At 35.9% G+C, this 27,286-nt stretch overlaps 3 protein-coding genes across 7 annotated transcripts; all 3 read right to left on the bottom strand.

The window, feature by feature from the left end:
* Positions 1–1,649: 1,649 nt before the first annotated feature.
* On the bottom strand, positions 1,650–8,441 carry LOC114711463 (protein pleiotropic regulatory locus 1). Its single transcript, XM_028895876.1, has 17 exons — positions 8,157–8,441; positions 7,916–7,940; positions 7,618–7,720; positions 6,891–6,972; positions 6,113–6,175; positions 5,770–5,854; positions 5,060–5,152; positions 4,079–4,142; positions 3,913–3,998; positions 3,717–3,818; positions 3,487–3,570; positions 3,304–3,364; positions 3,138–3,204; positions 2,945–3,022; positions 2,719–2,783; positions 2,456–2,533; positions 1,650–2,004 (listed from the first exon to the last, which is right to left on the bottom strand). Exons 1-17 carry the CDS (start codon positions 8,288–8,290, stop codon positions 1,832–1,834), a joined length of 1,443 nt encoding a protein of 480 aa, XP_028751709.1. The 5' UTR covers positions 8,291–8,441; the 3' UTR covers positions 1,650–1,831.
* Positions 8,442–9,514: 1,073 nt separating this feature from the next.
* On the bottom strand, positions 9,515–17,683 carry LOC114711427 (putative E3 ubiquitin-protein ligase LIN-1). 2 transcript variants are annotated; one of them, XM_028895827.1, is made up of 17 exons: positions 16,924–17,683; positions 16,424–16,496; positions 16,053–16,298; positions 15,855–15,934; positions 14,629–15,771; positions 13,984–14,125; positions 13,337–13,576; positions 12,936–13,230; positions 12,461–12,582; positions 11,991–12,110; positions 11,771–11,902; positions 11,548–11,670; positions 11,293–11,403; positions 11,074–11,220; positions 10,879–11,004; positions 10,506–10,622; positions 9,515–9,846 (listed from the first exon to the last, which is right to left on the bottom strand). In XM_028895827.1, the coding sequence occupies exons 1-17, from the start codon at positions 17,610–17,612 to the stop codon at positions 9,841–9,843; spliced, it is 3,912 nt and encodes a 1,303-aa protein (XP_028751660.1). In that variant the 5' UTR covers positions 17,613–17,683; the 3' UTR covers positions 9,515–9,840. The 2 variants fall into 2 exon arrangements, with proteins under 2 accessions (XP_028751660.1, XP_028751659.1); XM_028895826.1 differs by lacking the exon at positions 9,515–9,846 and adding an exon at positions 10,009–10,422 and having other exon boundaries at positions 16,924–17,682.
* Positions 17,684–22,336: 4,653 nt separating this feature from the next.
* Positions 22,337–24,866, bottom strand: LOC114711298 (chaperone protein dnaJ 49-like). Of its 4 annotated transcripts, none has more exons than XM_028895674.1 (2): positions 23,672–24,866; positions 22,337–22,896 (listed from the first exon to the last, which is right to left on the bottom strand). In XM_028895674.1, exon 1 carries the CDS (start codon positions 24,727–24,729, stop codon positions 23,674–23,676), a length of 1,056 nt encoding a protein of 351 aa, XP_028751507.1. In that variant the 5' UTR covers positions 24,730–24,866; the 3' UTR covers positions 22,337–22,896; positions 23,672–23,673. The 4 variants fall into 4 exon arrangements, with proteins under 4 accessions (XP_028751507.1, XP_028751508.1, XP_028751509.1 ...); XM_028895675.1 differs by having other exon boundaries at positions 22,337–22,891; XM_028895676.1 differs by having other exon boundaries at positions 22,763–22,781.
* Between the last annotated feature and the right edge of the window lie 2,420 nt (positions 24,867–27,286).

Genomic DNA, 27,286 nt, shown 5'->3' with positions numbered 1-27,286 from the left:
TTTTTAAAAAAACACTCTTATTTAGAAAAGAAAGTGATTGAATAATTTCTCAGCCCATGTGTTGATAATTAATACAATGAAAACAACCACTAATTAACGGGGATAAACGTAGAAAATGATATTAAAAGTTTCAAAAAAATTATTAGTGTCTCTTTTTTAAAAAAAAGAAGCAGACCATCCCTTAAAAAATTTCTTTTCTTTCAATAGGCCCAGGTATTCTGTTATTAGAGACATTTTTATTTAAGACACTGTCAAATATTAAATGTAAGCATGTTGTGAGAAGCTAGTTCTTTCTGTTAGACTCAATTCCTATTAGTCCAAATATATATATATATATATATATATAAGATCCAAGAGAAAGCCCCCACCAAATTAATACAAACCAAATATTCTGACTCCATGAGGATTACATAATTTTTCCAGTTATCTTAAGAGAATAAAAGATGACTATTTTCGTTTGATCTCGACTGGATATATAGACTCCATGCAAGCATGCAGCACAAGTCACACTTACGATTTACTCTCTCTCTCTACATACATATGTATATATATAAAATCTTTTTTCCCCCCATTATTCTAACTCTTTCCTACAAGAAAGGGAACCTGCACACAATTACACACACCCACCCCCATGCCATTTCAAGGTTTGATCCCACAATTTTTTCCATGTGAAGTGTTGAGCAACAAGGCTGGCCAAATGGGTATGGTAAAATTTGCAGAAAGTCGTTAGACTACGGGAGTGTTTAGGTAAGAACAAAATTATAGTTTCAGAAGTGTTTTTATAATATACAAAGTAAACATGTGGAGGATTTTGAGGTTAGCCAAACACCCCCTATATTTAGATGAGTGCGAAATTTGAAAGAAGCTCTTGTTCGTTGCTAAATAGTTATGGTAAATAATGAACTCCATGTAATTATTTCTTAAATAATTATTATACGTAACCTAAAATAGGGGTTAGTTACATTTATTTAGACAAATATGAAATTTATAGGAAATTATTAATTGTTAAAATACGTATATGAACAAAACATACAATGTTTATGCGAGATTTACATACTAAAGCTCAATTAAAAGGGGGAAAAGTTTACGAAGGAAGACTTCAAAGTGAAAATATCGTTCTAGCAGCAAAGTTGATGAATAAAATGAAAAAGCACTGTGGCCTTTTCTGGAAGCAGCCAGACAACTGACTTCTGGTGATAGACAGGTTTGATTGATTATGACTAGGGGCCCAGTTATTCATCAGCAACTTATTAATCATGAGACTCCTTCGGAGGGAATTAGGCCCCCCAATAAAGACTAAAGAGATTCACTATCTTCCCTTTTCTTTTGTATTATTATGAGGAAATTAGGAATTTTACCTAACATTAGGAATTTGTCTTTCCTTGCTTTGAAAGGAGATGAAGTTATGAACAATTGACCTGACATTCCAAAAATAACTGACATTTTGACCTAAATTTTTATACTCCCTTGCCATCCTGGCTGAGACAACCATCTTGAAGGACGGTGGGCTGCATCACACCACACCTTTAGTTCAAGGAATTGGAAAAAGTAAAAAACACATTTTCATATAGGATCAGTTGGAACTGGTTTATTGCAGTCCTCCTCGAGCTTCGTTCGCTCTATATGTGAATGGTATTAATAAAAGGGTGAGTGGAGGAGACAGCTTACGTAAATCATTTTAGCGTGCGCCACAAAACTCTGCTATGAATAACATTAATAATAATAATAATAAAACAAGGGAATGAAACTTACAAGTAAAAGCACTTTGAGAAGTCCTTACAAAACACGGTAGTGATGATGATACATAAGGAACAGTCTCACAACAACAGAGTTAGAATCGGCGGATTTCTTTGGGGGGCCTAAAATTGAGCGGATGGGTTTCAGGTGTTGCAGTTTCGTCTTCTCTCCACATTTTAACTGTCTTGTCAGCTTCACAAGTAATAAGCCTTGAGCCGGTTACATCGTAGGTCATTGCATAAATACCAGCTTCACTGTCCAATGACCCTGGCAATCCAATTTGGATTAATTCATGATACCCAGTATCAGTTATTTTAAACACACACAAATACACAAAATGTCTTTTTTAAACACCCCCCCCCCCAAAAAAAAAACCCACCCACCCCAAGGTAGGGATATAGAGGTCATTTCCCTTCCTCTCTCTTTACTTCTGTATGTTAAATGAGCCCTGATGAGAGATATCAGAATCATATGAATCGTTTGCAGTAATATTAACTCCTTGGTAACAACGCTTTTCAATTTCATCCCCTTTAAAACACTGCTAGTGCAAGTCCCGTGCATTATATGCTTCTCAGGTCCTAAATGTAAAACTCATTTCCACTACAAAATGGATCTTACATTTAGGACCAGAGGGAGTACTATTTATGGCTCATAATAATGTGACTTGTTAAAATTATTATATTATTCATAGATTTCAAATGTGTACAAATATACATACCAGGTTGTACGATTGTTTGCGCCTGCTGAAAATTGTGACCACTCTTCCAATCCCAAAACCACAAACTCCCGTTGTCACCTTCAACGAGAAGGAAAGAAGCTTCAAGTCAATGAATGCATGAACAGATATTTATGCCATTATGCACAGATTCATCCTTTCTGGACTCTACTGACAAGCCATCAAATCGGCACACAAGTTTATTGAAATAAACAAGTTCATTAAATTAAAATCTACACTGAGGAAGCACTGTTGGAAGTCAGTACCTCCAGTGACCATCACACCCTCCTCATTGACAGCCATTGCATTGATGATAGTTTTCTGCTGAGAGCTGCATAAAATTAAAATGTTACTAATGAGGAACTTAATTAAAACCAGAAATCATCTTCAAAATAGCAATTGTAATCAACCAGATTTTTCATAGTGATCCCAGACCACACAATAGCAAGAAACCAATAATAATATATACTGATTGCAAGCTAAACCACTCACAGCATGTTGTGTAAAAATTCTCCTTTTGGGAGGCTGAATTTCTTAATATTGTCGGCTGATGCAGATGCAAAACACTGCCTGAAGGATACAGGAAGGGAAGTGGGTGAGAAGATAAATAGGAATACATTATTTAAACAAAATCAACCACATTTCATCACTTTACAAGCAACAAACAGAAGATATGGACACATACTCCTTGGGATGTGGGGCCATTGCTCGAACTGATTTTTTGTGGTTGGTAAGTGTCAACATTGTTTTACCTGCAATGATTCATCATCTCAAATCATCAGATGCAAAATGAGGAGACAAACACAAGAAAAAATAAATTGGGAAGGGGGGGGGGGTGGGGCATAAATTACCATATCTAAGGTCCCAGAATTTGATGGTAGTGTCGTGGGAACCAGTAACGACTTGTGGATGCTGTAAACATGATAAGCATGATATGAAAAGCACCTCTATAAGACTGACTAACAACAGATACGTAAGATAAATATATAATAATAGCTGATAGATACATAACAACAGAATGAGAAGCTACATACTGTTGAGCGGGTGAATACAGAGCAGACAGTGTTGTCATGACCAGATAGTGCATGAATTTGCATTTTACTGCGTATATCCCAGACCTGAAAAGTTTGAAGCACCAGAACATATTTATCATCTTTCTAATTTTAATAAATAAGAAATTGAACAGTTAGTTTAATAACATTTCAACTGAAAGCAAGGCATCCATCACAACTTTTCATAAAGTGCTATATTGACAAGTCCATACTCGGCAAACAGAATCACGTCCTCCAGTAAGCAAAATGTCTATCGTGGGGTGAACAGCCAGGCAATAAACACCACTTAGATGACCATGATAAGACCTGATAACCTAAACAAAAATCCACATGCATAAAAAGTTACAATTCTTTAAAGAATTGCTAAATTTCCAACGAAAAAAAAAAGGGTGAGGAAATGCGACTTACCTTATTCTGTTCAAGATCCCAGCATTTGACTTGTTTGTCATCACCAGCAGAAAACATGTAGGTATGTTTTTGGCTGACAGCAAGGCCTACATACAAAGCCCACGGTTATTATTGACCTGGCTTGCCATAGTTGACCCCACTGGCATTAATAGTGTTAGAATCTTACCTCTTACTTGTTCAATGTGACCTGTTAATGTAAGCTTTAGCCTACCACTTGCCAAATCCCATATCTGCCCAACTGAACATTTAGCAAAGAAAACTACTGCCTTTTGACTGGGTACATAATATTCTAGGCACGAAGACATCTATATGTCCACTTTTGAAAACTACAAATAGAGGAAAAAAGAAAGGGGGGGGGGGGGGAGGTAGTACTCTTCATTTTTGTCGAAAAAAGGGCAATAAAGCTAGAGCAAAGGCAAGACCGAAAATTAAATTTAACTTCAAACTTGTATGCAGGTGAATAGCTTTGACAATTGGGATGGGAAAAAAGGGAGAAAGTTTATTGAGCCTTATATGGGAGAAATGAAAATAATAGGCAACTCTTAAATTAATAAATAGTAAAATAGAGACTTCAATTCAATAGAAGTGCACATGATCAATAGAATAACGCCCTTTTTTTCCTTTTGAAACCTTAGCTTTACAGGCTACTATTATGACATAATCTTGTTTGAAGGGAGAAAACAGGAAAAAAGTAATTTCTTTTTCCCAATAACCTTGAAGGGTAGTCTATTTGACACATCTAGGGATTATGCGTTACTTATACATGTCATGTAAAGAATGCATACATACATGATCAAGAAGTGTGTACCACAAAGATGGCCTCTAAACATTGAAAGTGGATCAGCCTAAGTACTACAGTCGAATCCAAAGTCATAGACTAACGCAATGAACGTCTCCACTTGCTACGTCTTGTATTTTGAAATTCAATTTAACGGTAAGAGGCAAAAGTATTCAAGAGGGGAGTGGGAAGGACCTAGAATGTTAAGGTCAATGGTGTGCAAATAAAGTCCATGGGAGAGAGGGAGGCATAGAAAATTAGAAATGCCATATCCAAGTCCACAAAATTAACAAGGCTCACTAGGTTTTCCTCTCTTTTCATCTCGATATACTTGAAATCAACAATGACATGCATTTCAGGATTAAATACCTTGATGGTTCGATCTGCGGAACCAGTACAAAACCAAGTATTGCTGGGATCAACAGCAATAGATCTCACCCATCCCAAGTGACCACTGATGACCTATACAAAACAAACCAGATATTTTATCAAGCTCATTATTCAAATGAAAGACTCCACCAACAAATAATGCAGTCAGACATGGTCATAATCAACAAATCAATACATAAGTGACACATAGAAACCAATTCGTCAAGAAAGAGGGTAAGAATAGTCATCCTTGAAATTGAATTGCAATTTGTTAAATGACTTTTGTGATAGTTCACCAGGCAAACCTACAAAATGGAAACACACTCGATACAAACCCCAAACTGAAATTAATTCAGAAAATAGTTATAACTTAAACTCACAACATACAACATGCCATTGTAAATTAACAAAGTACACGCAAATTTTTCAATCAGAAATTCACATGTTATGTCTAACCACAGTGCCTTGAAAAAATTCTCAACGGAAAGATAATTATTGAACAAACAAAAAGAAGCATGCAAGTACAAAAAAGTATTAAAAATTGTCAAGCTTCTCTAGAAATTTGAAGTGATTAGTAGTAACAGAGGTTTTGAAGAAAACAAGTTGGACCTTTATGCATATAATTGAGCAACTTATTTAAAGAAGAAAAGCCTACAACGCTAATACTACTCTTCAACCATCAAGATCTGATTAAGGGGTAAGAAGCTTACCCTGTAGTTCTTCCATGGTGCATGCCATACAGGGCGTGGCCATTTACTTGGTATTCTTTCCATTAAAGCAGATGTTGATAAATTCCTGTAGTGTAGCGCACAAACTAAAACCATTTAGTCAAATGAGATAACGCCACTAAATGTCAATCATGAGTCATATATAATTAAAATCCCACAACGTAAAATGCAACATAAGCATTGAGAAAACAGCATAATATAAATAACACAAGCAACAGTTAAAACATTACACTCTTTTCAGGGAATAAAATGAGCATCCATAACTATGAATTGCAAATCATTCTTAAATCTCTTAAATTATAGAATAAATGGGAAGGGCTTATACCTTTCAGAAGAGCCAGGGGCAGAAATAACTGCTGTACTTTTGCCTGGAAAACCAAGATCGTTCCTGTTGAGAAACAAAAGCATAAGCATGATGTAACTTTGATAATATCTTTTCAAAAAACCTGAGTGCCGAGTGTGTTGCAATCAACAGAAGGAAGAGTCAGTATGCATCAATGAATCAACATCATCATTCTACTCTTTAACAACAAATAATATCAATATCAATATAAAATGTAAAATATATAGGGAATTGTACTATTTACAAGCCATGACTAGTGTAGCTCCTTTAAACCCTGCAACAATTTTTAGTCTTTCAACTTTCTCCGCGCACTTCATTGGGCACCATGCAACTTTGTTTTATTATTTCAATATTTCTTCACATATTTCAAGAGAGTTTAATCCTGTTTATCACACAAAGAGGGGGGGGGAATTCTTCACATGTTTCATAGCCAAGTTATATAATCTTTAAACTGCTTAAAAAAATATTCTCAACATAAAAATTTAAAATAATACGTTTCTGCAAGTTTAAGTAAATCAAACAGACCCTTCATATGATACTTTGGAATATCATATATAATCAGATTAGATAGCAAATCACAAAACTACGCAAAAAATAATCATTCTCAGCAGCCATAAAAGGCAGTTGTTTCAGAAATCACAAAAATGAATAATCTAAGTACCACATACAATCAGATCATATAACAAATTACAAAGCTATGCAAAAGATAATGATTTTCTATGTACCCCAGAAAAACACTGGGACAAGAGGGAGTACGTACGATGAAGCAGCTGGCATAGATGGGCCAACTACCAACGCATTTTTTGCTGCTACTTTCTGGAGACCTTTGGAATCTTCTGGACCTATGAACAATGATAAGGAACAAATATCCAAATTTAGAGCCCTAATAAATAGCCTCTACAATTAATGTTCCACAAACAGGGCTGAATTTCAAGAGGACGAACCAAAATGTGATGAAGACTAAGAAATTGAAAGAAAAAAGGTTGACAGAGGGGAACTTAAACTTTGGGTGCTAAAGCCCCTTAAAAAATAGAACTCAATTTCCATCATTCAGATTAGCTTTTATTGTTCCTTTCTATGGAGGGAGGGATGTTCCTGACACGTAAATTCAGTGGTCATTGTATTCCTATACCTTATTTTCCCTCACAACAAAGTATTAAAGGTTCTCAGTGCATGCAACAATCATACTCAACAAACATTAAAAAAAATATTCATTCAAATAAAATAATTCTCAGAGAAAAAATTGACCTACATATTCTGCAATCAAATCCAATAAGAAGCACAGTTATATTTCTTTTGTTAAAGAAATCTTGCAATCAAATAGTAAAGAACAAAGAAGCCATGAATGAACTGCAAATAAAAACACAACACAATAGAAAAACTACATCATGATCATTTATAAGTCAATTATTCCGTTTTAAATTCAGAAAGCATTCTTGCTAGAGAAAGCATATTGTAAACCAAAATGATAACTAAGGTTACGGTACCTGGAAGAGCAAGCGCATTAGAGGGCCCTGGCTGTTGGCTGTGATCAGATTGTTGACGAGGTTGAGTGGTAGTGCTTTTGATTCCAGCATACTCAACATTTACCTAAGTTTTAATAATTTCCCCCCCGGGGGGGGGGGGGGGAAGCTGCTCAGATATATCTTAAGCTCGACAAATTCGCTTTTAGTGCCAACCAGATAACTCTTTTGATGCAGGTCAGAAATTTCAAAAGAATATTAAAATATTCAAAGGCAGCACTACGCGACTGTCCAGAATTAAAAAAATCCCAAAGTTACTAACCTTGTGGCTAATGCGAATTTTCTTGCTGCATAACACCACACAAAAGAAGGGGGGGAGAAATAGTTAATAATGACGTCTGGGGACTCAAAAGAACACATAAGAGAGTCACAATTCAAAGACTAGACATCAATGGGAATAATCAATCAGTTATTACTCCGAACGAGGCTCAACAGTTAAGACTTGGGAGAGTACCCAGATGACAATTGAAAATAAGAAATGATTAAAACAAACGAATCGACACCTCTCGGCATCAGGTGGAGCAAGCTGCCCATGGATGGGAGAGAAGAGATCGAGAGCACGCTTAAGGGACTTGAAACTTAGTTTCTTCAGTGACTGTGGCTCCACTGGCTCCAATTCTACGGCGGGACCCGGCATCTTTGAGCTTCAATGATGGTCTCAACTGCTAGGTTTTCAGCACTCCTGCTTCACGCAATAGTTCGTCGACGGAGGAGCAGGCATAAGAAAGGAGGGAACGAGAGGGTTTGAGCGAAGCTGGAAAAGATGCACCGGCTTTTTGTGCAGCCGGGCGGCACCCGAGCATGGCGTGAACTGTGAGTGCATTTAAAATTATATTTTTATATTTTATTCTAAAATAATTTTTGAAAAAAAAATACTTGGATGCCCCAAAATTTATTTTAAGAAATTATTTTTTACCAGAAAAAATTAGTTTTTAATATTAAGTGTTATTGGAAAAATTGATGAAGATGCTATTTAACTCAGTTTTAAAACCAAATCAATTAATATACATAATATTAATCATTATAAAATTCTTACAACAACAAACCATTATAAATAATGGTAAGATTTGATAGATATAATTTACTTTTCATTCAGGTTAAAAAAAAAAAACTTATTTTTAAATCACGTATTTTATTTGGTTATATTAGTATATTTTGAAATTTGAAATATCTATTTCATTAATAATTGTAATTTATATAGTCAGTCAGTCAACCTCAAACTTGTGTAGTTACACGAGCCAGCAATTTGCCCTGCCCGTGCCATGGATCAGCATTTTAGTTATATAAGATTCCTTTCTTCTTTTTTTTTGACAAGATATAAGATGGAGAGAATTGTAATAGACTCCTGCACAAAAGAAATTATTATAACAAGTAAAAAATAATCATTTCTTACTTTAAAACTTGTCATTACAACTTGTTTATTTGTCATTAAAATTTTATAATAATTATGTTACTTTTTTTAGGTTTTATTACAATTTTTCCTATGAGATTCCTTTATACTAATTGATATGAAAATTTGGTTAGTCCCAAAAAAGAAAACGGAAGAAATTTACAGTTTGAAAACTCTCTAAATTTTCTCGACGTGAGGTGCATTTTTGCTTGAGATTCTAACCGGTTAGATGTTTAAAAACTGGACTTGGCAACAACAACAAAAAAAATGTTCAAAAAACTAGAAGAAGAATTGATGATACTATGTGAAGAAATGAGTCAAATAAACATCCACATCATACCAAAATACTCATACAGTATATTATTAATGATTTCCTTCTCAGAATCCATTTGACGGAAACCAAATCAAGCGACTTACTTTGTTACATTACAGGGCCACGCCTTCTGCCAGATCAATTTAATGGTACTTAACATAAAAACTGTTCAACTGAAATGGCAGCATATGAATTGTTTCTTGCATATGTAAAATGTTTTTACGTTTCCCTACAAAATCACATGCTCTCAAACTTGTACCACACTCACAAGTTGCGTCCTTGTTTTCACAATTTGTTCTGATCTCCTGATTATAATCCATTGTCTTATAATCCCGTTTATCTGCCTTCTGCAAGTCTTCTTTGTAACAAATAAATTGGCACAGACTGTGCCATCTTTTTTCGCCTCCCCCTCTTATGCACATGTTGCTTTGTCACTTTGAATCCAATTCTTCCGCCACAATTAGTCCAAAACTTTCAAGTCTCATCAATGCTATCAAAAACCATCACATCTTTGGAGATTATCCAATCCATTGATTAAATGTTTAACTGGAAAAAGAATACTATAACAGATAATAACTCACTTCCAATCATTTTAACGTAAAAAGTAACTAATGGGGAGACAATGTCTTGAGAATTGAGATTGAGACGAAGGTAGACAAATTTAATCCATTTATTCATTCTAACAGTCGCTGGCATAGTCTTTCCGAGCAATTGGTTTCTTCTTTACAAGACAGTTTGGTTCAATAAATGCTGAATCCACATACATACAGCTCTGCGTGATTCAGCATCTTAAAGCTGATTCTAAGACTGTAAGTGAGAAGTGTAAGCAGAAAGGAATACAAATATTTACTACTAATTACAGCATTTACCATTTCCTGTACAAAAAGATACTCTTCTGTTCACTATAGTTTTCACTCTAAATTAATTACAGATATATAATAACAATTCCTTATGTGCCCTGTGCTTGCCGTCTGTCTTTTGCTGTAGTATTTGCCAAGAGTTTAAGTTTGAATGATGAACATGCAGTGACAGTAAATTGAAGCTCTCCCTACAGAGGGATCCACCCCTGTTAACGAGGAACTAGTCAACCTCATATTTAGAAGCTTTATCTAGAGGCAATAAAAAGAGTATATATGGATTTGCTTGTACCTTGATTAGTCCCATCTCAGTACCACAAAGAATAATGTCATTGGCAGAGAGGAGACTTGTTATCTTGCTTCCTGCTGATATTCTTCCTACTTTCTTCTGGGAACTTCTCAACCATATCTGGTTTGGGAGGTGAATTTAATACGAGTCAGTTCAAACATTGGCTTCTGGTTAGATTTGTACATATAGAATTGCGTATTAATAATTCTCAATACTTTGCATTTTTCTCTGAGGAAAAATCAGTGCAAAATGACCCAAAATGGAGTTAAGATATCTGTCAAGTCTTGCCAAAACTGAGTACCTGAGCATAACTGCCATTTTCCCAACACATACAGTGCTGAAGCTGATAATTTAGATTCATGTACTTTTTGATTACCTGAATGTTATTTGCTAATGAGCTGGTGACTACATATATGAAGTCTTCCACTACTTCCATGGCAATGACACTATCTCCTCTGCCAGTAAGAATGGAAATTTGAGGCTTCCCCTTTCTCTTCCATTCCTGGACATTTCATTTATGTCAGTGAAAAGCAACTACACAATCTTGTACGTTCATATTTATTACTCTTGCCTGGAATGTTGAGCCTTCGACATGCCTACTTGCAGTATAAAGCCAATCTCTATATGCAACAACTGAATGAATGGGTTTGTTTTGTTTCCTCCAACTCTTTGTAGGTGCTTTGATTTCTAGTTCCCGATTGTATGCTGTGGAATACTCCTAAAATAGGGCATTATGTCATACTTATGTACTATTGGAATCTAAATATCTGTCCAACAACAGAAAGCTTACCTGTAAGCTTGAATCTGCGCACCCAGCATAAATCCTTCCTTGAGTCACTGCCATGCACTTTACATGCTTACCCTTAAAAGTACTTTTTACTTCTCTTGATTCGCTCACTAACTGCAGAAGAACAAGAGGAATAAAAAATCTATAGTAATTGTCCCAAATTTGCTTGCTGTAGGCAATAACAATTCTTATTCCTTTCGGTATATCTGAATTATGGACTGTGTATTTCACAAATCATGGAGGGTTTTGAACCATCACCTTGATTCCCTGGCCCTGAGTGATCGCAAAAATCATTTGTCCATGTGCATGTAAATGATGAATTGGTTCCTTGAAGACTATGACTTCAGTACATTGCAACTTCCTCTCGATCATTTTCCAGACCTATTGGATTTAAGTGATATTGAGATGAACAGCTCATTCTTGCTGTTACAAGACTAAGTGGAGATAGAAAGTGGTGACTTTGAGCGAAGTTCAGTCATACCCTTAAGGTTTTATCAGCAGATCCACTTAAGAGGCTGTCTGATGGTTCAAGAAGCGAAAAGCATGTGACTGACTTCTTGTGCTCCTTAATGTCCCATACAAGAGTGGCCGATTGCCCCCTGATATCCCAAACCTGTTTATAATATGATTTAGCAAACATAATCTATGGGCATAAAAAATGCAAAACCATTCAAATTTGATAATGTAATAGTGTTTCGTGCCTTGATTGATCCATCAGAATATCCACTGAAAAGCAGTCCTTTGTAAAATATGAGGGAGCAAACAGCTGCACTAAAGTTGTGGCCAACCTCAAGGATTTGTGTGTGGACACAAGAAATACGCTGCTCATATTGTCATAATGATATGACAATATTCCAAACGGAATATGGTTAGTCCAGTTTAGTCAGTCTATACTCATTATATGAGTTACTAAAAACTAAAGAACGTTGGTAATCTCCTTAGATCATTAATAGCTCATGATATCATTTATTTTTACACAAGCATTGAAAAAGAAGAGGGGGCATAAAGATCTTTATGTTCATTTTTCCATATATAGCCACTGCATGATAATCTCCTGCACATTGTGCAGATCTTTTGCTAAATCAATTTTTATGAATACCACATGGAGAACTTCGTAAGTTCTTATTTAGAAATGCATGCAAGTCTTGCGATTATGTTTGTGAATACTCACTGATATGTTTGGCAGCAAGTAATCAGCTACTCTATGCAATTCCTCAGCCATCCAGGTTATATTTGAAAGGCGTCGTAATGATTCCTTCACGCCTTCTGAGAAATGAATTAGTTTTTGCATTCCTATAAGAAAAGGACCATTTGACTTAGTAGGGTGAACCATTATAGATCATGGAGTATAAGATCATTACAAAAAATGTTGTTTACCAGGGTTGAGGAAAAACAATCAACGATATTATGTTTTTGCTAAGTTTAATTCTCAGTTAATACTCACTGGAGGTTGTACCATTTGGGTGGGAAAGGCAAAGCAATGCTTTTGGTTTTAAACATAAAATAAATGAACAAATAAAGCTGTCACAGATGTCCTATCGATCTTCAATATTTATGTTCTGCAAGTTTCTTTTTTGACCAATTTGTTACACAAGTTAATAATGTATGAAGGTTGTTTGTTGATATTATCATGCAAGGGTTATTACCTTTGCCAGAGGTATAGTTGTAGATGCACAGACATGCTAAAAGTCTATCTTCCAGCTCCATCCCCGGATGTAAAAATTGCTCAATTTCACTTAGCAAGATCTCGCATGCAGAATATCTTACGCTGTCTGGGCTTTTTGATATCTGACATCCAAGCCATGCAATTGTCACAAGGCAGTCTCTTGAAAGTCTTTTTATTTTGCTTTTTAGCCCTTTCTCCAAAGCATGGAAGATTGAATCTCCAATGCTTATGATATACTTGGCAATCTTACTACACCATAAATTTGTGCTTGTATCCTGCATGTTATGAAATTTCTTCATTTTCAAAATTATTTCCTGCACACGACCTGTAATATTTATATAGTTTGAGCTTCCCCAAATATGACTGTTCTGGACAGCTCACCTGCAGGCTTTGATCCAACCGGTTGAAGTTTCTTATCATATTCTGGGGATATGGAGAGGTCAAACCAGTCTTTTTTAGCAACCATGCTGCTGTATATGATTCCCCGTTCCAACCATATGTTCCAGCAAGATTTGATAGAATTGATGCAGATAATATCTGCTCTGAGCTTTCTTGAGAGGCCAATCCCCTGAGCAGCACCTGCACTACTTCCTCTCCGAACTCACTTTTGCTGGTAGAGTTCTGCATGTTATTTTGTTCTCTTTATTAGTTTGAAGTCCATCTGAAGTTCAGTAAATCTAGTTGTATGACTTCTATTTATCAAGTAATCACTCATCAGTTTTCATGAGTTAACTTGTTTGAATCATTTTGAGGCTCATATATCAAAACCTAAGTTTCCTGAGAAGAATTTAAAAATGTTTATGGGTTAATGTTAAACAATATTATGAAGTTATCGCTTAATAAAGCTATACTTAACTATGCAGACTTTCAATATAGGAGAATAGAAACACCATATTTGGACATGTATAGTTTCTTCAAATCAATTGAGTTGTCATAGAACTATTATATAATGACTTAGCTATTTTCCGTTGACAGAGTTTCATGAATGGAATATATGGCCGATTAATTTTCCTCATTTCAAAACTTACCAATGCATCTAACTGAAGCAATATGTTAGCAGCTAAGAGTTGGTGATCAGATTGTAATTGATGGAGACACAGCATCAGTATCTGAATAACATTGGCACCTCCTTCTTTTTGCATCCGCTGCAACAGACTAATAGCTGAAGACCTGAAAAGAAATTGGAAAATTAAATCACAGAAAGCTCTCCCATGTTCTCCCGAGACAAGGACCAAGTGTACAGTGAATATATGAACCAAGCATGATTATTTCTGTTGTAGCTAATAGATGGGGTGCACTGCCTCTCTGATATTGGTTTGTTTTACACTAGACTCATGATAATTTTATGTTTTAATTTGCAACCGCATGAAAGATTACAAGATAAAGCAAACACATTCATATGCATATGTGTGTGTGTGTGTTCTTGGAATATTAACACCTTGTTTGGGATTCCATTCAAGATTAATCCATCACCACGGAAGCAACCTCAGAAGTGTTTTTGTTTATGGTTCCGGGAATTCTTTTCCCACCATAATACATACGCATCAAATCTTTTAGTGATGCATGATATTTATCTCAATTCTATTGAAATATAGGAGGAAGCGTACTGATGCCCTATTCCACATAACAATTAAGATAGAATGCAAAAATGGAATATGGTTAAGTAGTTATACCGAGGTATGCAGAGGATTTCGTGAAGAAATTCGAGTGCCATGTGTTTGGCACGGTTGCTGTCTGTCTTCAGGAGTTGAATAAAAGGGGCAAGAGGAGTGAATTGTGATATGTACTCTCTGCACTGTGAATCAAACTGCATGCATTTTATAAGAATGATGATCAAAGAGAAAACCTCTTTCAGATTATCGTTTCTTGCAACTTCAAGGAGTCCACTGAGAACATGGGGAGAACTGATAGCAGCCAGATGCATGTTATTTGTGGCATAATCAAATGAAGTTACTAGTTCTTCAATGATCATCAGGGATGCTGCATGAGGTGTTAGCAGAAGTGACTCTGGCTTACCCTTGTAACTACGGGAACTGCATACAATCTCCATTAGAGTTGGTAAAAGTTCCAGTGTTTTAATATCTATAGGAGATGGATTTATCAAATATATGAGAATTGCAGCCTCATGGACATTTTGTTTTAGAGCACTTGCCAGATCATACAACTTCAAACCTTTCTTCTTGATGTCTTCTATGATTGACTTGTTCCTTGAAATAATAGTTGTCAGCATAGAAACTGACGCCCTTATTTCCCTTTCCTCTTTAGAGGTAGAGATGGCAAATAGCAATTCATCCAAAATTACATCCTTTAAGAAACCATACGTGCTACATGATGAATTAGACAAACACTCATAAAAAGATGCAATATCTGCTGTATAGTCTTCAACGCAATTTCCTAATGCTTCTGAATGATGTAAAACTGAACTTTTCATTTCAGTTGGTCCTGATAGTTCACTGATGAAGTATCTTCTGGAGTGTGAACTTACTTCCATCAAGCTTCCTAGGTCTAATGATCTTAACAATTTTCCTTCAGAACTTTCTGCATAATTTCTTTGGTTGATCCAGCGTTTGTGGGCAGACATAAATGCTATTGGATCAGAGAGATGTGATTTTTGGATCTGCAAAGCTTCTTCAATAAGTTCATCATCAATATTATAATTGCTTTCTCCATCTATGTACTTTGAGATGGTTGAAGCAATGCCTTTCATGGAAGTGGAGAATCTTCTTGAGTCAACGCTAACCATCTTTCTTTGATCTAACCGTTCATGCAATGGATTTTGAGGTTCTTGTTGCCAACCGGAGCATTGATATAGCTTCCTGTAAAGGTCTATAAATTAAATTCTAGAAGATAAACACGAGAAAAATTAGAGACTGTGAAAGAATCTGTTAGAGGGACAAACCAGTCAGATGTTTCTGCCGGTGGTTCATCTTCGTTTGTTATGCTAGTTCTGATGTGATATTTACTGTCATCAAAATTTACCTGATTTAATAAAGATGAGTTAGTATGCACCCGTAAATTCCGATCTATGTGTCATGCTTATATGCAGAAACATTATATCTAGTTCTTTTGTCAACTATGAATCTTCAAAAATAATTACCAAGTCCCTTTTGTCTCTTAAGTCCTCATGGCAAGAATCTATAGAAGTTGGGATGCTAGACCGGGCTTCTAACAACATATCCTTGAAGCACTCAATGCTTGAAATTCTTTTATGTTTTTTCCTGTGAAGCTGATATAAGGCTTTCCAATGATCTTTACTTCTAGCAATATCCATTAATCCATTTACCTTGTCGGTCATAACAGTTGTAACATCTTCTTGAATATCAAGTGGATGCACCTTATCATACTGCATTGCATTGATGCCACAAAGGTAAAAAAATTATGCATTTAACACTTTGGCATTTACTACACTGTATGTGAAAATTGAAGTCACTCATTCATGCTAATGAAGGAAATAAATACAAGGCTTACCATATTGCAACGTTGCAGTCCAGACGCATCTTGAACTGAATTAGAAGATACGCAGCTGATATTTGGCTCAATCCTGTCAAAAACTTGGGTTCAACATCTTGAATTTTAATGTTCATTAATAGAAGTCAAGGATTGTGGAGCTATATTAGTTTTTGAGTCACATAGGTATACTCGCAATGCTCATGGGTAACCATGAAGCCCAATGCAGTGGAAGAATCTTCCTATGTGGACAAAAAAAAGGGGAAATTTGTTAAGATAGGCTGCAATTTTAGTTCTCTCTCTTCAACTCATATCTGAGGGCACATTAATGTCTATGCTGGTACAGACACTTGGCGCTGCTAAATCTAAATCTCTTGCATGTCAGAAAAAGGCAACAAAACAAAAAACATTTATGGTCTTCTCTTAGTTTCCAATCATTAACGCTTAAAGACAAGTTGCTTTATGGTACAGGAAGAAAGGATTAATCTCAGACGGAATGTACCGATTGTTCTCTACAATACCTGCGCCACCATGGAGTCTCCGCATAAAACATGACCCGATAATACATCAAACATTCCTTGTATTTCCTTGCCATCTCCCTTATGGCTGTATTGATCTCCTCTTCGGTACTCTTTGTAGAATCAGATTGCATGCTCGTACTGACACCTCCTTCCAGAGGGAAAAGGGTCTCGCAAAGCTTTGGTGCAAATTCTGTACAAACAAGCTTCGGAGAAACCAGTACTGCTTGCAAAAAATGCAGGGCTGCTTGCCACTCATCTCCTTGAAGTTTCTGAACCACTGAGAGGCAAAAGTATGAGCAACACACCAAGTCACGATTTGGAATTGAGGCTGTAACCCCTTCTTCATCAAGCATGACTGGGACCTGAAGCATCTGTTCTGTATTACTAAGCCGAAAGGACCTTTCTTCAGGCTCTTGAGTCTGAATTGCAGCTTCAATGGCGTCAATACCCCAGTACAGATTTGACAGGACTTGCTGCTCTGAGAATTCAAAGAACTCTTGCTTTTGAATCCTCAATCTGGAGCTGCATCTCAGTTTAAGGCCATTCCTTGCATTCTCTATGGCTTCAAGAATGTACTTGTTGATTGAAACAAGAACCCATATGGATTTGCGGTCAGGCATTTCATCATGATGATGCCCAAGAGATGAAATCACAGACGAAGAAGAAGGAGGGTTGGAGTTATTGGGCATGACGTTGTCGAAACTCGAAAGTTGGGAAATTTGAGACTGTAGAAGATGAGAAGAAGAGAGAGGGAAGGAAGGAAGGGAGTTATTGTATTTTTGTAAGCTTCCAAAGAAATGGAGGTTAGCTCTTATACACTCCTAAAGAAGCAGTTTCGTCCCGTGACTGTGCCAACAAGATTCCAAGACTCATTTGGCCACCTTTAATACTTTAGAAGAAAAAACTTCTCGTGTAACTTCTAATCTTTTTCTCATTAGATAACAAGTCGAGATTTTTCACAGCTTACGTAAGTGTCTTTATATATATTATTTAACCCCTTTTCACAAACTCCCATTCATATGCCGTGCTTTGATTGAATAGTTTAATTTAAACACCTCGTTCTAATACTTCACACAGCCCTGAGATAAAAAGGGCCGTTGCCAGTTCCAATCAGTTTCACAGATATGTTGTTTTTATGGTTGCTATTAGTCACGTTTCCTGATGGATTACTTCTTCCTCAAATTCTTCTCTGATTGCTTTCTGGGTTCTTGTCTTGGAAACTGATATATATATATATATATATATATATTCAGACACAACACATGCATAACATCAGCTTCAATGTTCACAAGGTGGGAGTGGGAACAGGGGAAAGTTGTCGACAACTGTGAGCTCGTGGCACAACAGAGAGAGTGTTGACCTATCAGAATAAAATGGACCGTTTGCTTAAATAATATTTTGTTGTTTATTGGTAGAGTTGCTTTCCCTTCTGCTTATTCACGAGCGGATGCTTAATGGAATAATTATTCCATAGAATGATAACAATAATGAGAATGATAACACGGGTTGTCCTTTTGTTGGAATTAAAAACTAAAATTATTGTAAAAAAATAAAATTAAATAAAATTTATGTTTTTATTATAATTTGCATTTTAGGTTTTTTTTATTATGAATTAATGTTATTTTTTTATTTTGATTCAACGTCATGTACTGCTGTCTTTGTGTCATTTAGTGATGTGACCTTAATATAGATCTAATTTTTTTTAACACTTTTTTCTAAAAATTTTGCGTTTCAGGTAATAGACAGCGCTTTTCTTTTGTAAAATTTGATAATTATCTTTTGTAAAAGTTACTTAGAGAAGTTTGTTTAATCAGTTAAAAAAATTTTATAATTAGTTAAATAAAAGATTAACACTTTAAACAAATTATATAACATTAACAATCAAACACGAATACTTATAATAAGGTCCGTTCGAATGGAGTAGTAAAAATAAAAGGCCTTGTTGAGTCGTTTCATCAATCTATACCTCTTTTTTCCTCTCCATATAAGAATTAGTTAAGAAGTTGATTTCAATTTTAAATTTAAGAATCTAACATATTTTATTTCTTATATTAACTAATTAGTCATTTTTTATAATATATCTTTACAATTACTAAAATTTAAATATTGGTTTATCATGTCATGAGAAACTAGTATTTTCCGCTAAATCAAACCCTCTTGAAATCATTTGTTTGGAATTATGTTTATAAATACCTATAAACACATTTTATGTAAGTCAATATAAAACTTTTTTTATATACTTATCACGCATTCTGTAAATTATAATTGAGGATGTGTTTATAAATTATTCCAAATATGTCATCAATTATTTTTCTTGGCGTTTTTATGTGTTACTGTTTTCTTTTAAGTCACTTCTTGAGTGGCCTTCCAGTGGGAGATGCCTTTGCGTGAGGGAAACAGTACATTATTCCTTGTGGCCGCACCTGGTGATGATGACCACATCATTCGTCATTGAAGACATGTTTGGAGAAAAATTGTTGGTACAAGTTTGTCTTGGAACCATGTAACAAGTGTCTTGTTGTTATTGCTAAGGAACAAGGACGTGATTTTTCAAACTTCCATGCTCCGCTCTGTAATTCTTTGATTCACCGTCTAAGGGTTTGTTTGGAGCTCCGTTCAAAACGGGCTTTTAAGCAAGTTCACGTAAGCCGAGACAAAACTCTCCTCACATACTTACCTCGTATTTCGTAAATCACGTTTGAAAAGCTACTTATAAGTCAATCCAAACAAGCCCTAAATTGGTTTCACACTTGAAATATTTTGACCACATTTTAATCTCATCTTCTTTTTCCCAACCATTCTATTTTAATCTAATCTAAAACTAGGTCCAGCTACAAGTCACGTTAAATTAAATGAAAAATGTTGTTTTGAAATAAAATTTAAAGATTTCTTTTGGGTTTAATTTATAGATATTTCAGATGTATGATTATTTATTTCAACGTGTTGGTAAAATATCTATACCAAAACACAGACATAAGCATCAAAATAAGAAAACATTGGCGTGTACACTGAAACTTCGAAGTGTACTAACTCGAAGTTTAGTTGTTTCCCTGGGCTTTTTTTTTTTCTTTCAAAAAGAAAAATAGATCGGAAGTTTCATATGTATTTTCATCTCAATTGCTTCCGTTTAGAATCATACTTATTCCAGGTCTGGTAAGAGGGTTTGACATCCTGAACTGATATTTTAACTAATTAGTCATTTTTTCTAATATATCTTTACAATTTCGTCTCTTTCAACTAAAATTTAAATATTGGTTTATCATATCATGAGAAACTAGTATTCTCCGCTAAATCAAACCCTCTTGAAATCATTTGTTTGAAATTATGTTTATAAATACCTATAAACACATTTTATGTAAGTTAACATAAAACTTTTCTTATATATTTATCACGCATTCTGTAAATTATAATTGAGGATGTGTTTATAAATTATTCCAAATATGTCATCAATTATTTTTCTTGGCGTTTTTATGTGTTACTATTTTCTTTTAAGTCACTTCTTGAGTGGCCTTCCAGTGGGAGATGCCTTTGCGTGAGGGAAACAGTACATTATTCCTTGTGGCCGCACCTGGTGATGATGACTGCATCATTTGTCATTGAAGACACGCTTAGAGAAAAATAGTTGGTACAAGTTTGTCTTGGAACCATGTAACAAGTGTCTCGTTGTTATTGCTAGGAACAAGGACGTGATTTTTCAAACTTCAATGCTCCGCTCTATAATTCTTTGATTCACCGTCTAAATTGGTTTCACACTTCGAATATTTTGACCTCATTTTAATCTCATCTTCTTTTTCCCAACCATTCTATTTTAATCTAATCTAAAACTAGGTCCAGCTACAAGTCACGTTAAATTAAATGAAAAATGTTGTTTTGAAATAAAATTTAAAGATTTCTTTTGGGTTTAATTCATAGATATTTCAGATGTATGATTATTTATTTCAACGTGTTGGTAAAATATCTATACCAAAACACAGACATAAGCATCAAAATAAGAAAACATTGGCGTGTACCCTGAAACTTCGAAGTGTACTAACTTGAAGTTTAGTTGTTTCCCTGGGCTTTTTTTCCCCCCCCCCCCTTTCAAAAAGAAAAATAGATCGGAATTTCATATGTATTTTCATCTCAGTTGCTTCCATTTAGAATCATACTTATTCCAGGTTTGGTAAGAGGGTTTGACGTCCTGAACTGATATGTAACATGTTTTACAAACGAAGAATTTTTTTTTTTTTTTTGTGTTCTGGTTAAACAAAACGAAGAATTAGGTAACATTCAAACACTTTCTCAAAATTAACAACTTTTTGAAAAGAAAGAAAGAAAGAAAATTATGCTTTTTGGAACCAGGAACCGGTCTAGCCCAACTAGTTCACAGCTCACACTCCCAATCTTGAGCCTAGGCCCTCTTTGTCTTTTTCGCTTTTTTTTTTTTTTGACTCAACTTGATTTCACTTATAGACAAGCTCATTCAGTTAATAAAAAATCAGCTCAACCTATAAAATTATGAGTTTAAATCCCGTTACTGATGTGAAAATTTTATTAGTGAGCGATCCGTAAATATTTCTGTAAGTACTTTTTGAGTCAAAAGATATGTTCTAACCCTCACGAGCCCCTAAGACCTAACTTATCTGAAATTTTTTAGTACCCAAAAAAAAAAACTTGGTTTCACTTGTAAAAAAAAAACCTGGTTTAACTGGAATTAATTAATAATTCTTTTAATTAAAAGAACAGTCACTAATAACTTGATATTACAAGTGTGCTCCAATCCATGACATCCCATTTATAAAAATTGAAAATTTGCACCCACTTTATCCGCTTTACCGTATTTGTAACAACCACAGGCAATTATTCAGATCCTTTTCATCAGATTTTCAATAAAACCGTAAGCATAGTTGAAAGACTTGAGACGCATCAAATGCTTTATTATTCATAAATCAATCATGATTTCCATATAATATCCTCACCCTTTAGGGAGTGTTTGAAAAACTTTATAAACAAACTTCTTTCACATACTTAAAACACTGTTAAATTCTCTCTTAGTACATGGTGACTTGGGGCGAGGGGTGGGGGTAGATTTCACAGAAGTTAACATTAACAATTAAAAGCCACCAGATAATTTAAGTTTTCATCCTCTTCTCAAATTATCATCATTGATCTTATAACTGTTTATTTTTTTCAATGCTCTGGCAAAAATAATTTTTTTAATGCCACACACAGTTTTTCATTTAAGGAAATAATTTTAGGTTCTGTAATTGACGTCACCTCACATGGCACTAGCTTTTTTTTTTGGGGGGGGGGGTGTTCCTGTTCATCGCACAAATTAAAACGCTATCTATCACGGCATCCACTGGGGGGGGGGGTGTTCCTTTTCATTAAAACGCTATCTATTTGGGTCCCAAGCTCATTAAAAATCACAGGCTCAGAAACATCCTCCTGCCATCCAGGAAGGGCAAATTGACGTGTTTAATTCAACAATGCAAGTCAAATGAGTTTAGCAAAGCTTCCTCAAGCCATGGAATCCTGACTTCAATCTCAGCCTATTACGCTTTAACAAGCTTCTCGTCTATTTAACACAAGCCATTGCCTTCAAGAACTCTATCACCAAAATGACAAAGCCTTTACATCTGGGTCTCCTGCTCAGTCTCCCTGCCTCCCTCTCAAATAGATTTGCAGGCCACTGAAAGCTATGACTGACTTATTATTCATTGGTAGCCAACAGACAACCTCATTTACTATTACTATTCCTCATAACAACAAACACCCTTTTAAGCATATTTACTAAAGACTATCCTTAAAGCAAGAAAAAGGTACTCGACCAGCTATCGACGTATCACATAGCCGTGGTAATAGCTATCTTCAATGCCCTGAAGAATTACATGCGCGCAAAAAGCTCAGCATTTGAGAATGCTTCATTGAGCCAAATGGAGACTAATCCAAGTAACCATTTTAACTACCCATTTGCACATAAGCATACCTATACTGGAAGGAGAGAATTGTAGAAAGTAAACAGTTAATTTTGGCATGCCAGGCAATCAAATCATGGAAACAACAGAAAGAGAATTCATAGCAAAAGCACTACTACATGGTTGTTTATGCCAAATACCAATGCCATCCTGAACGATGCATCACCAGCACTTAAAAACATTTTCGTGGATGTGTGGAAATGGAATGCGGAGTTGTAAGGGGTAAACGCGACAATCCATAGAGAAACGAAGAGAACCAAAGTACCGCCGAGTGGTTATTAGTGACAAGTGGCAATTAGAAATTGAGTTCAAACGAAGCTCCAAGCACATGAACTATACAAAATGTCCAACCCCCCCACCCCCACACATAAAAAGGAAAATCCTCGGTATTGGAGAGTAAAACACACTACAGGAGCATGAGCCAAAAACACATGTAATTCACCATTCGAAGCGAAGATTGGTGACCACTTTCACTCACGAAACTTGATTACAGACAGGTTTGAAAACTCCATTTCCACTTCTACAGGACAAAACAATAAAAGCCATAAAATTCCATTGCCAGAAAATTTGCCTCTGATTTTTTCAAATTAATTGATCAAAGCAGTAACATGCAACGCAAATCTAATAGTGTCAAAACCGGAAAAGGGAAGCGGAAGAAGAGGTCTTTTAACAGCACGAAGGTGTATGCATAATGAAAGAGAAAGTAAAAGAAAAGAATATTTATTCCATTAAAAAAAAAAAAAAAACTACATAACCTTTACATGGGTAAAGAAAGAGGAAAAAAGTGTTACCTTCAAGCTACGCCAAGCTTCTGAAGCTTTTCACAGTGAGGAGTTGGTAGATTCCTATTCCAACTACGCCTCTGGAGTTCTATTTGACAGTAGCGACGAAGCAAGTTCTTGTGATCATGTATCACATTGCCTTCAATGTTTGCACGGGCAGCACTTCCTCGTGGATATTTGGCTTCAAATGATTCAGATTTCACAAAAAACTGAGTCCCATACTTCTCTGTTGTCTTGAGAATCTGATATGAGTAACTCTTATGCAAAGAATAGTCGGGTTCGGAAAATGGCAAGTATGCAAGAAGAAATACTATCAAGAACGGTACAATTTGCAGAAGGAGCATAACATTGAGCCCTCCGCCTCGAAATTCTTGCCGCTGGTGACCGCCCATTCCCCTTGTCCGGTAAACATGAGCCCTCCCAAACAAATCAGCTTCTCCAAAGAATGCCCTAAATATCTCATCAGGATCAATGTCATCATTAAAAAAGTCACGTGTAGTTGTCCTTCCTCTTCTACGCCTAACATTGTGCTGCTGGTTGTATTCAAACTCCTCGACCAGCCCTGTCTGATCATACTGCCTCCTTGAACCATCATCACTTAAACACTTGAAAGCCTTGGATACCTTCTTAAATGCCTCTTCAGAACCCGGTGCCTTATTCTTATCAGGATGAACTTTCAATGACAATTTCCTATAAGCCCGCCTAATCTCCTCAACAGAACAAGTCTTCTCCACACCAAGAATGGCATAATAATCGTTCTTCCCCTTGATCTCCCTAATCAACTGAACATGTTCTTCTGTATAATTTCTCTCCCCATTCAATCCATCATCACTTCGTTTTGAACTGTTCTCCCTTTTAATCTGATGGACACCGTTTTCATCCCTAGAAGGCGTAGATGATTGAGAACCAAGGCTAGAACACATGGTAAGTAACTCATCCACTGACAGATTGTTATTCAGCCGCTGTGCAATTTTGATAAATTTTAGGGCACGCTCTTTGTTCCCTGTTGCAATCGCCTCCTCAGCGATGCGAATACACCTATGAGCTTCATCCTTATTACCGTCCATGATCCACCAAACTTGACAACTCAACTCTAGACCCCTACCCAATACGCCTCAATTCATCCTCCAGCTTTCCCCCAAAGAAATCACTGACTAGGAGAAACAACAAATCAAGTTTGAATACTGATCAGAAGCAACAGGGGCACGCATCAAAATTTCGAAGAATTGCCAGGTGATTCCTGTGAAATGTCAATTAAAAAAAGAAAGCGGAGTAAGCATAAAAATCGATCAGATTTGCGAAGCAAAAATGAGGTCGAAGTAGGGTTTGTATCGCTACTAAGGAGAACTCATAGAGATGTACGTACCTGAGGAACCCAAGAGGGAAAGGAAGGGCAAGTTGGGAAGGTAAGGATGGGGAACAAAAGACGACCAACGGAAACGTCGTCGTGCGGTATTTCCGTATTTATATAGAAGCTGCGATCATCGTTCTTGGGCCAGCCCACTATAAAGTGGCCGGTTTGAATTGACGAAAAACCAGCTCACCAGAATTTGAACAATTTACCAACAAATGTTACTTCAAATAGAAAAGATTTGGACACCTCAAACATCATGTTTTTGGTTTGATTTTTAAGATGGTGTGTAAGAAAAAAAATTATTGGGAGAGGTTCCTGTTACGGTACTTGACAATGTCCCAGAAGATGAGTTTTTTACTATTCGAGTAGGAGAATACTCTGGACAATCTAAAAAAAAAAACAATATGCTGGCACCCCATGCCTAGCTCGGCGGCTTGTGAGCTAGCCCAGTTTTTTTTATAACGTACACTTTAAAAATACATGCAGAAGAGTGCCTAATATCCGAAAGTTTTATTTGACTCCGATCTATCATGAAAGTTAAAAAAACGTAGTAACATGCCAATTTTGTCTTGAAGTTAACAGCCCAAACGATCAAAAGTTAAGTTTGACCCATTATGTTGAGTTGATTCTCCACGTGAACTATAGCTATACCATGTCAGCACCATCACTCTTTTCCTTCATTTCTATTTATTCGAATCTCAACTCCAAGCCTCCTCCTTACGGAACCTTCATTCCTTCATCCATTCCTCTTCAAGTTTTAACAGCATTACATTTATGGCACAAATATTTCATTTCATTTTCTCTTCAAACCATCAGAGTACGAAGAATCTGAGCCAAGTTTTGAATACAAATCGAAGATTGCAAAAAGAAAAAGAGGAAAAGAAAGAAGAGGAGGCAAGTACCTGCTGAGTGCCATGCACATGGTGCCAACGGCGACTTGGGCGATGCCGGCGATGAGGATGATAGAGAAGGAAAAGATGGAAGCATTGATGTAGGAAAGGCCAACGATGAGAACGAAAAGGAAAAAGAGGATAGAGTAAATTACCTACCGAGTTCTATAGAGATGGCGCCAATGGCAACGTCGACAATGTTAGTGATTAGGACGATGGAGAAGGAGGAAAAGGAGGCATTAATGCAAAACAGGCTAGTGATGAGAGTGACTGGATGTTAAAGTTCATCTTCATCACCATCAAGTGTACCTGTCTTATAGCAACCAATTTTGATCTCAACACGTCAGATTTCATAATTGGGTTAACTTCTAAGATGCTCAGAAAAATCTCTTTGATGGAATTGGAAGCTTGATAGCTATTTAATTTGGAAAGGGCAGTGACCCTGCCAACATAATGGGTGGGTATTTTGTTTGGAGACATGTGGATAGAATAGAGATTGTTTCAATGGATCAAGAGGGAGATTTGTTGCCGGTTAAAGTGAAAACAGTGAAAGCTTTGCTAAAATATGAGGCATCTAAATGTATTTTGCCGTGGATGGGACTAGCTCATTTCTTGTCACTCTTCACACCAACATAATGAGCTGCAGCGTTGTGGAAGGAGGGAAGAAGATGAGTGGCGGTGTAAGGGAAGGAGGGAAGAAGAAGATGAGCGATACGTATTTTTTTTAAATTTTTTTTCTGCTTATAAATTTGACTTTGAATAAAATTTGTGATGAATGTCAAATAGGTATGCCACATCAGTATAATGAGGTCAACTAACATTTGACCATTTGAGCTGCTAATTTCAGGATAAATTTACTATGTTTTTTAACTTCTGAGACATATTAGAGCAAAACAAAATAAATTTCAAGTGTTGGGCACTCTCCTTATATTTTAAAAATATTTTAACACCTTATTCAAGTGTTGAGCAAATCTTCGTTATTTGGTTTAATAAGCTACCCAAATCCAACTTCAAAATTCCGAACTCACCTACTCAATTAAGCCCAACCGGCACAGTCCAACCAAAAAGTCTAACTGAATTTTGTGGTAAGTGTGAAATTCTGATCATAAAATTTAAAAAGAAAAATGAAAAATAGTAAAAATTACAAAATCTTATATTAAGAATTTTCACAGAATTGGGTTCTTATTTGTAAGTCAGTTGTTCTCAGTAGAGTTATTCACAAGATAGGATGGGACTGGGACATGCTCGTTCTGGTCTTGTCCTTAATGAACAAGGATGGAACGTGAAATATGTCTCGTGTCTCATTTCGTCCTGGTATTATCTTGGTCTCAATTGGAATGGGAAGGAACCAAGATGTCCCTTTTTGTTTTTCTGTAAATA

This window comes from Neltuma alba, unplaced genomic scaffold (assembly GCF_004799145.2).
Source record: "Neltuma alba isolate B1F8T4 unplaced genomic scaffold, ASM479914v2 tig00011289_pilon, whole genome shotgun sequence".
Classification (NCBI taxonomy): domain Eukaryota; kingdom Viridiplantae; phylum Streptophyta; class Magnoliopsida; order Fabales; family Fabaceae; genus Neltuma; species Neltuma alba.
This window is presented reverse-complemented; position numbering and strand designations above follow the sequence as displayed.

Excerpts from the sequence above, each read along its gene's own strand:
- LOC114711427 (XM_028895826.1), bottom strand. The coding sequence starts at position 17,612 with ATGCCCAATAACTCCAACCCTCCTTCTTCTTCGTCTGTGATTTCATCT. Across the intron at positions 15,772-15,854 it reads CCGGCAGAAACATCTGACTG|GAAGCTATATCAATGCTCCG; the intron begins GTTTGTCCCTCT and ends AGACCTTTACAG. Across the intron at positions 11,404-11,547 it reads CTCAGGGCCAGGGAATCAAG|TTAGTGAGCGAATCAAGAGA; the intron begins GTGATGGTTCAA and ends GTTCTTCTGCAG.
- LOC114711463 (XM_028895876.1), bottom strand. The coding sequence starts at position 8,290 with ATGCCGGGTCCCGCCGTAGAATTGGAGCCAGTGGAGCCACAGTCACTG. Across the intron at positions 3,819-3,912 it reads GGGATCTTGAACAGAATAAG|GTTATCAGGTCTTATCATGG; the intron begins GTAAGTCGCATT and ends ATTTTTGTTTAG. Across the intron at positions 3,365-3,486 it reads CTGTATTCACCCGCTCAACA|CATCCACAAGTCGTTACTGG; the intron begins GTATGTAGCTTC and ends TCATGTTTACAG.
- LOC114711298 (XM_028895674.1), bottom strand. The coding sequence starts at position 24,729 with ATGGACGGTAATAAGGATGAAGCTCATAGGTGTATTCGCATCGCTGAG.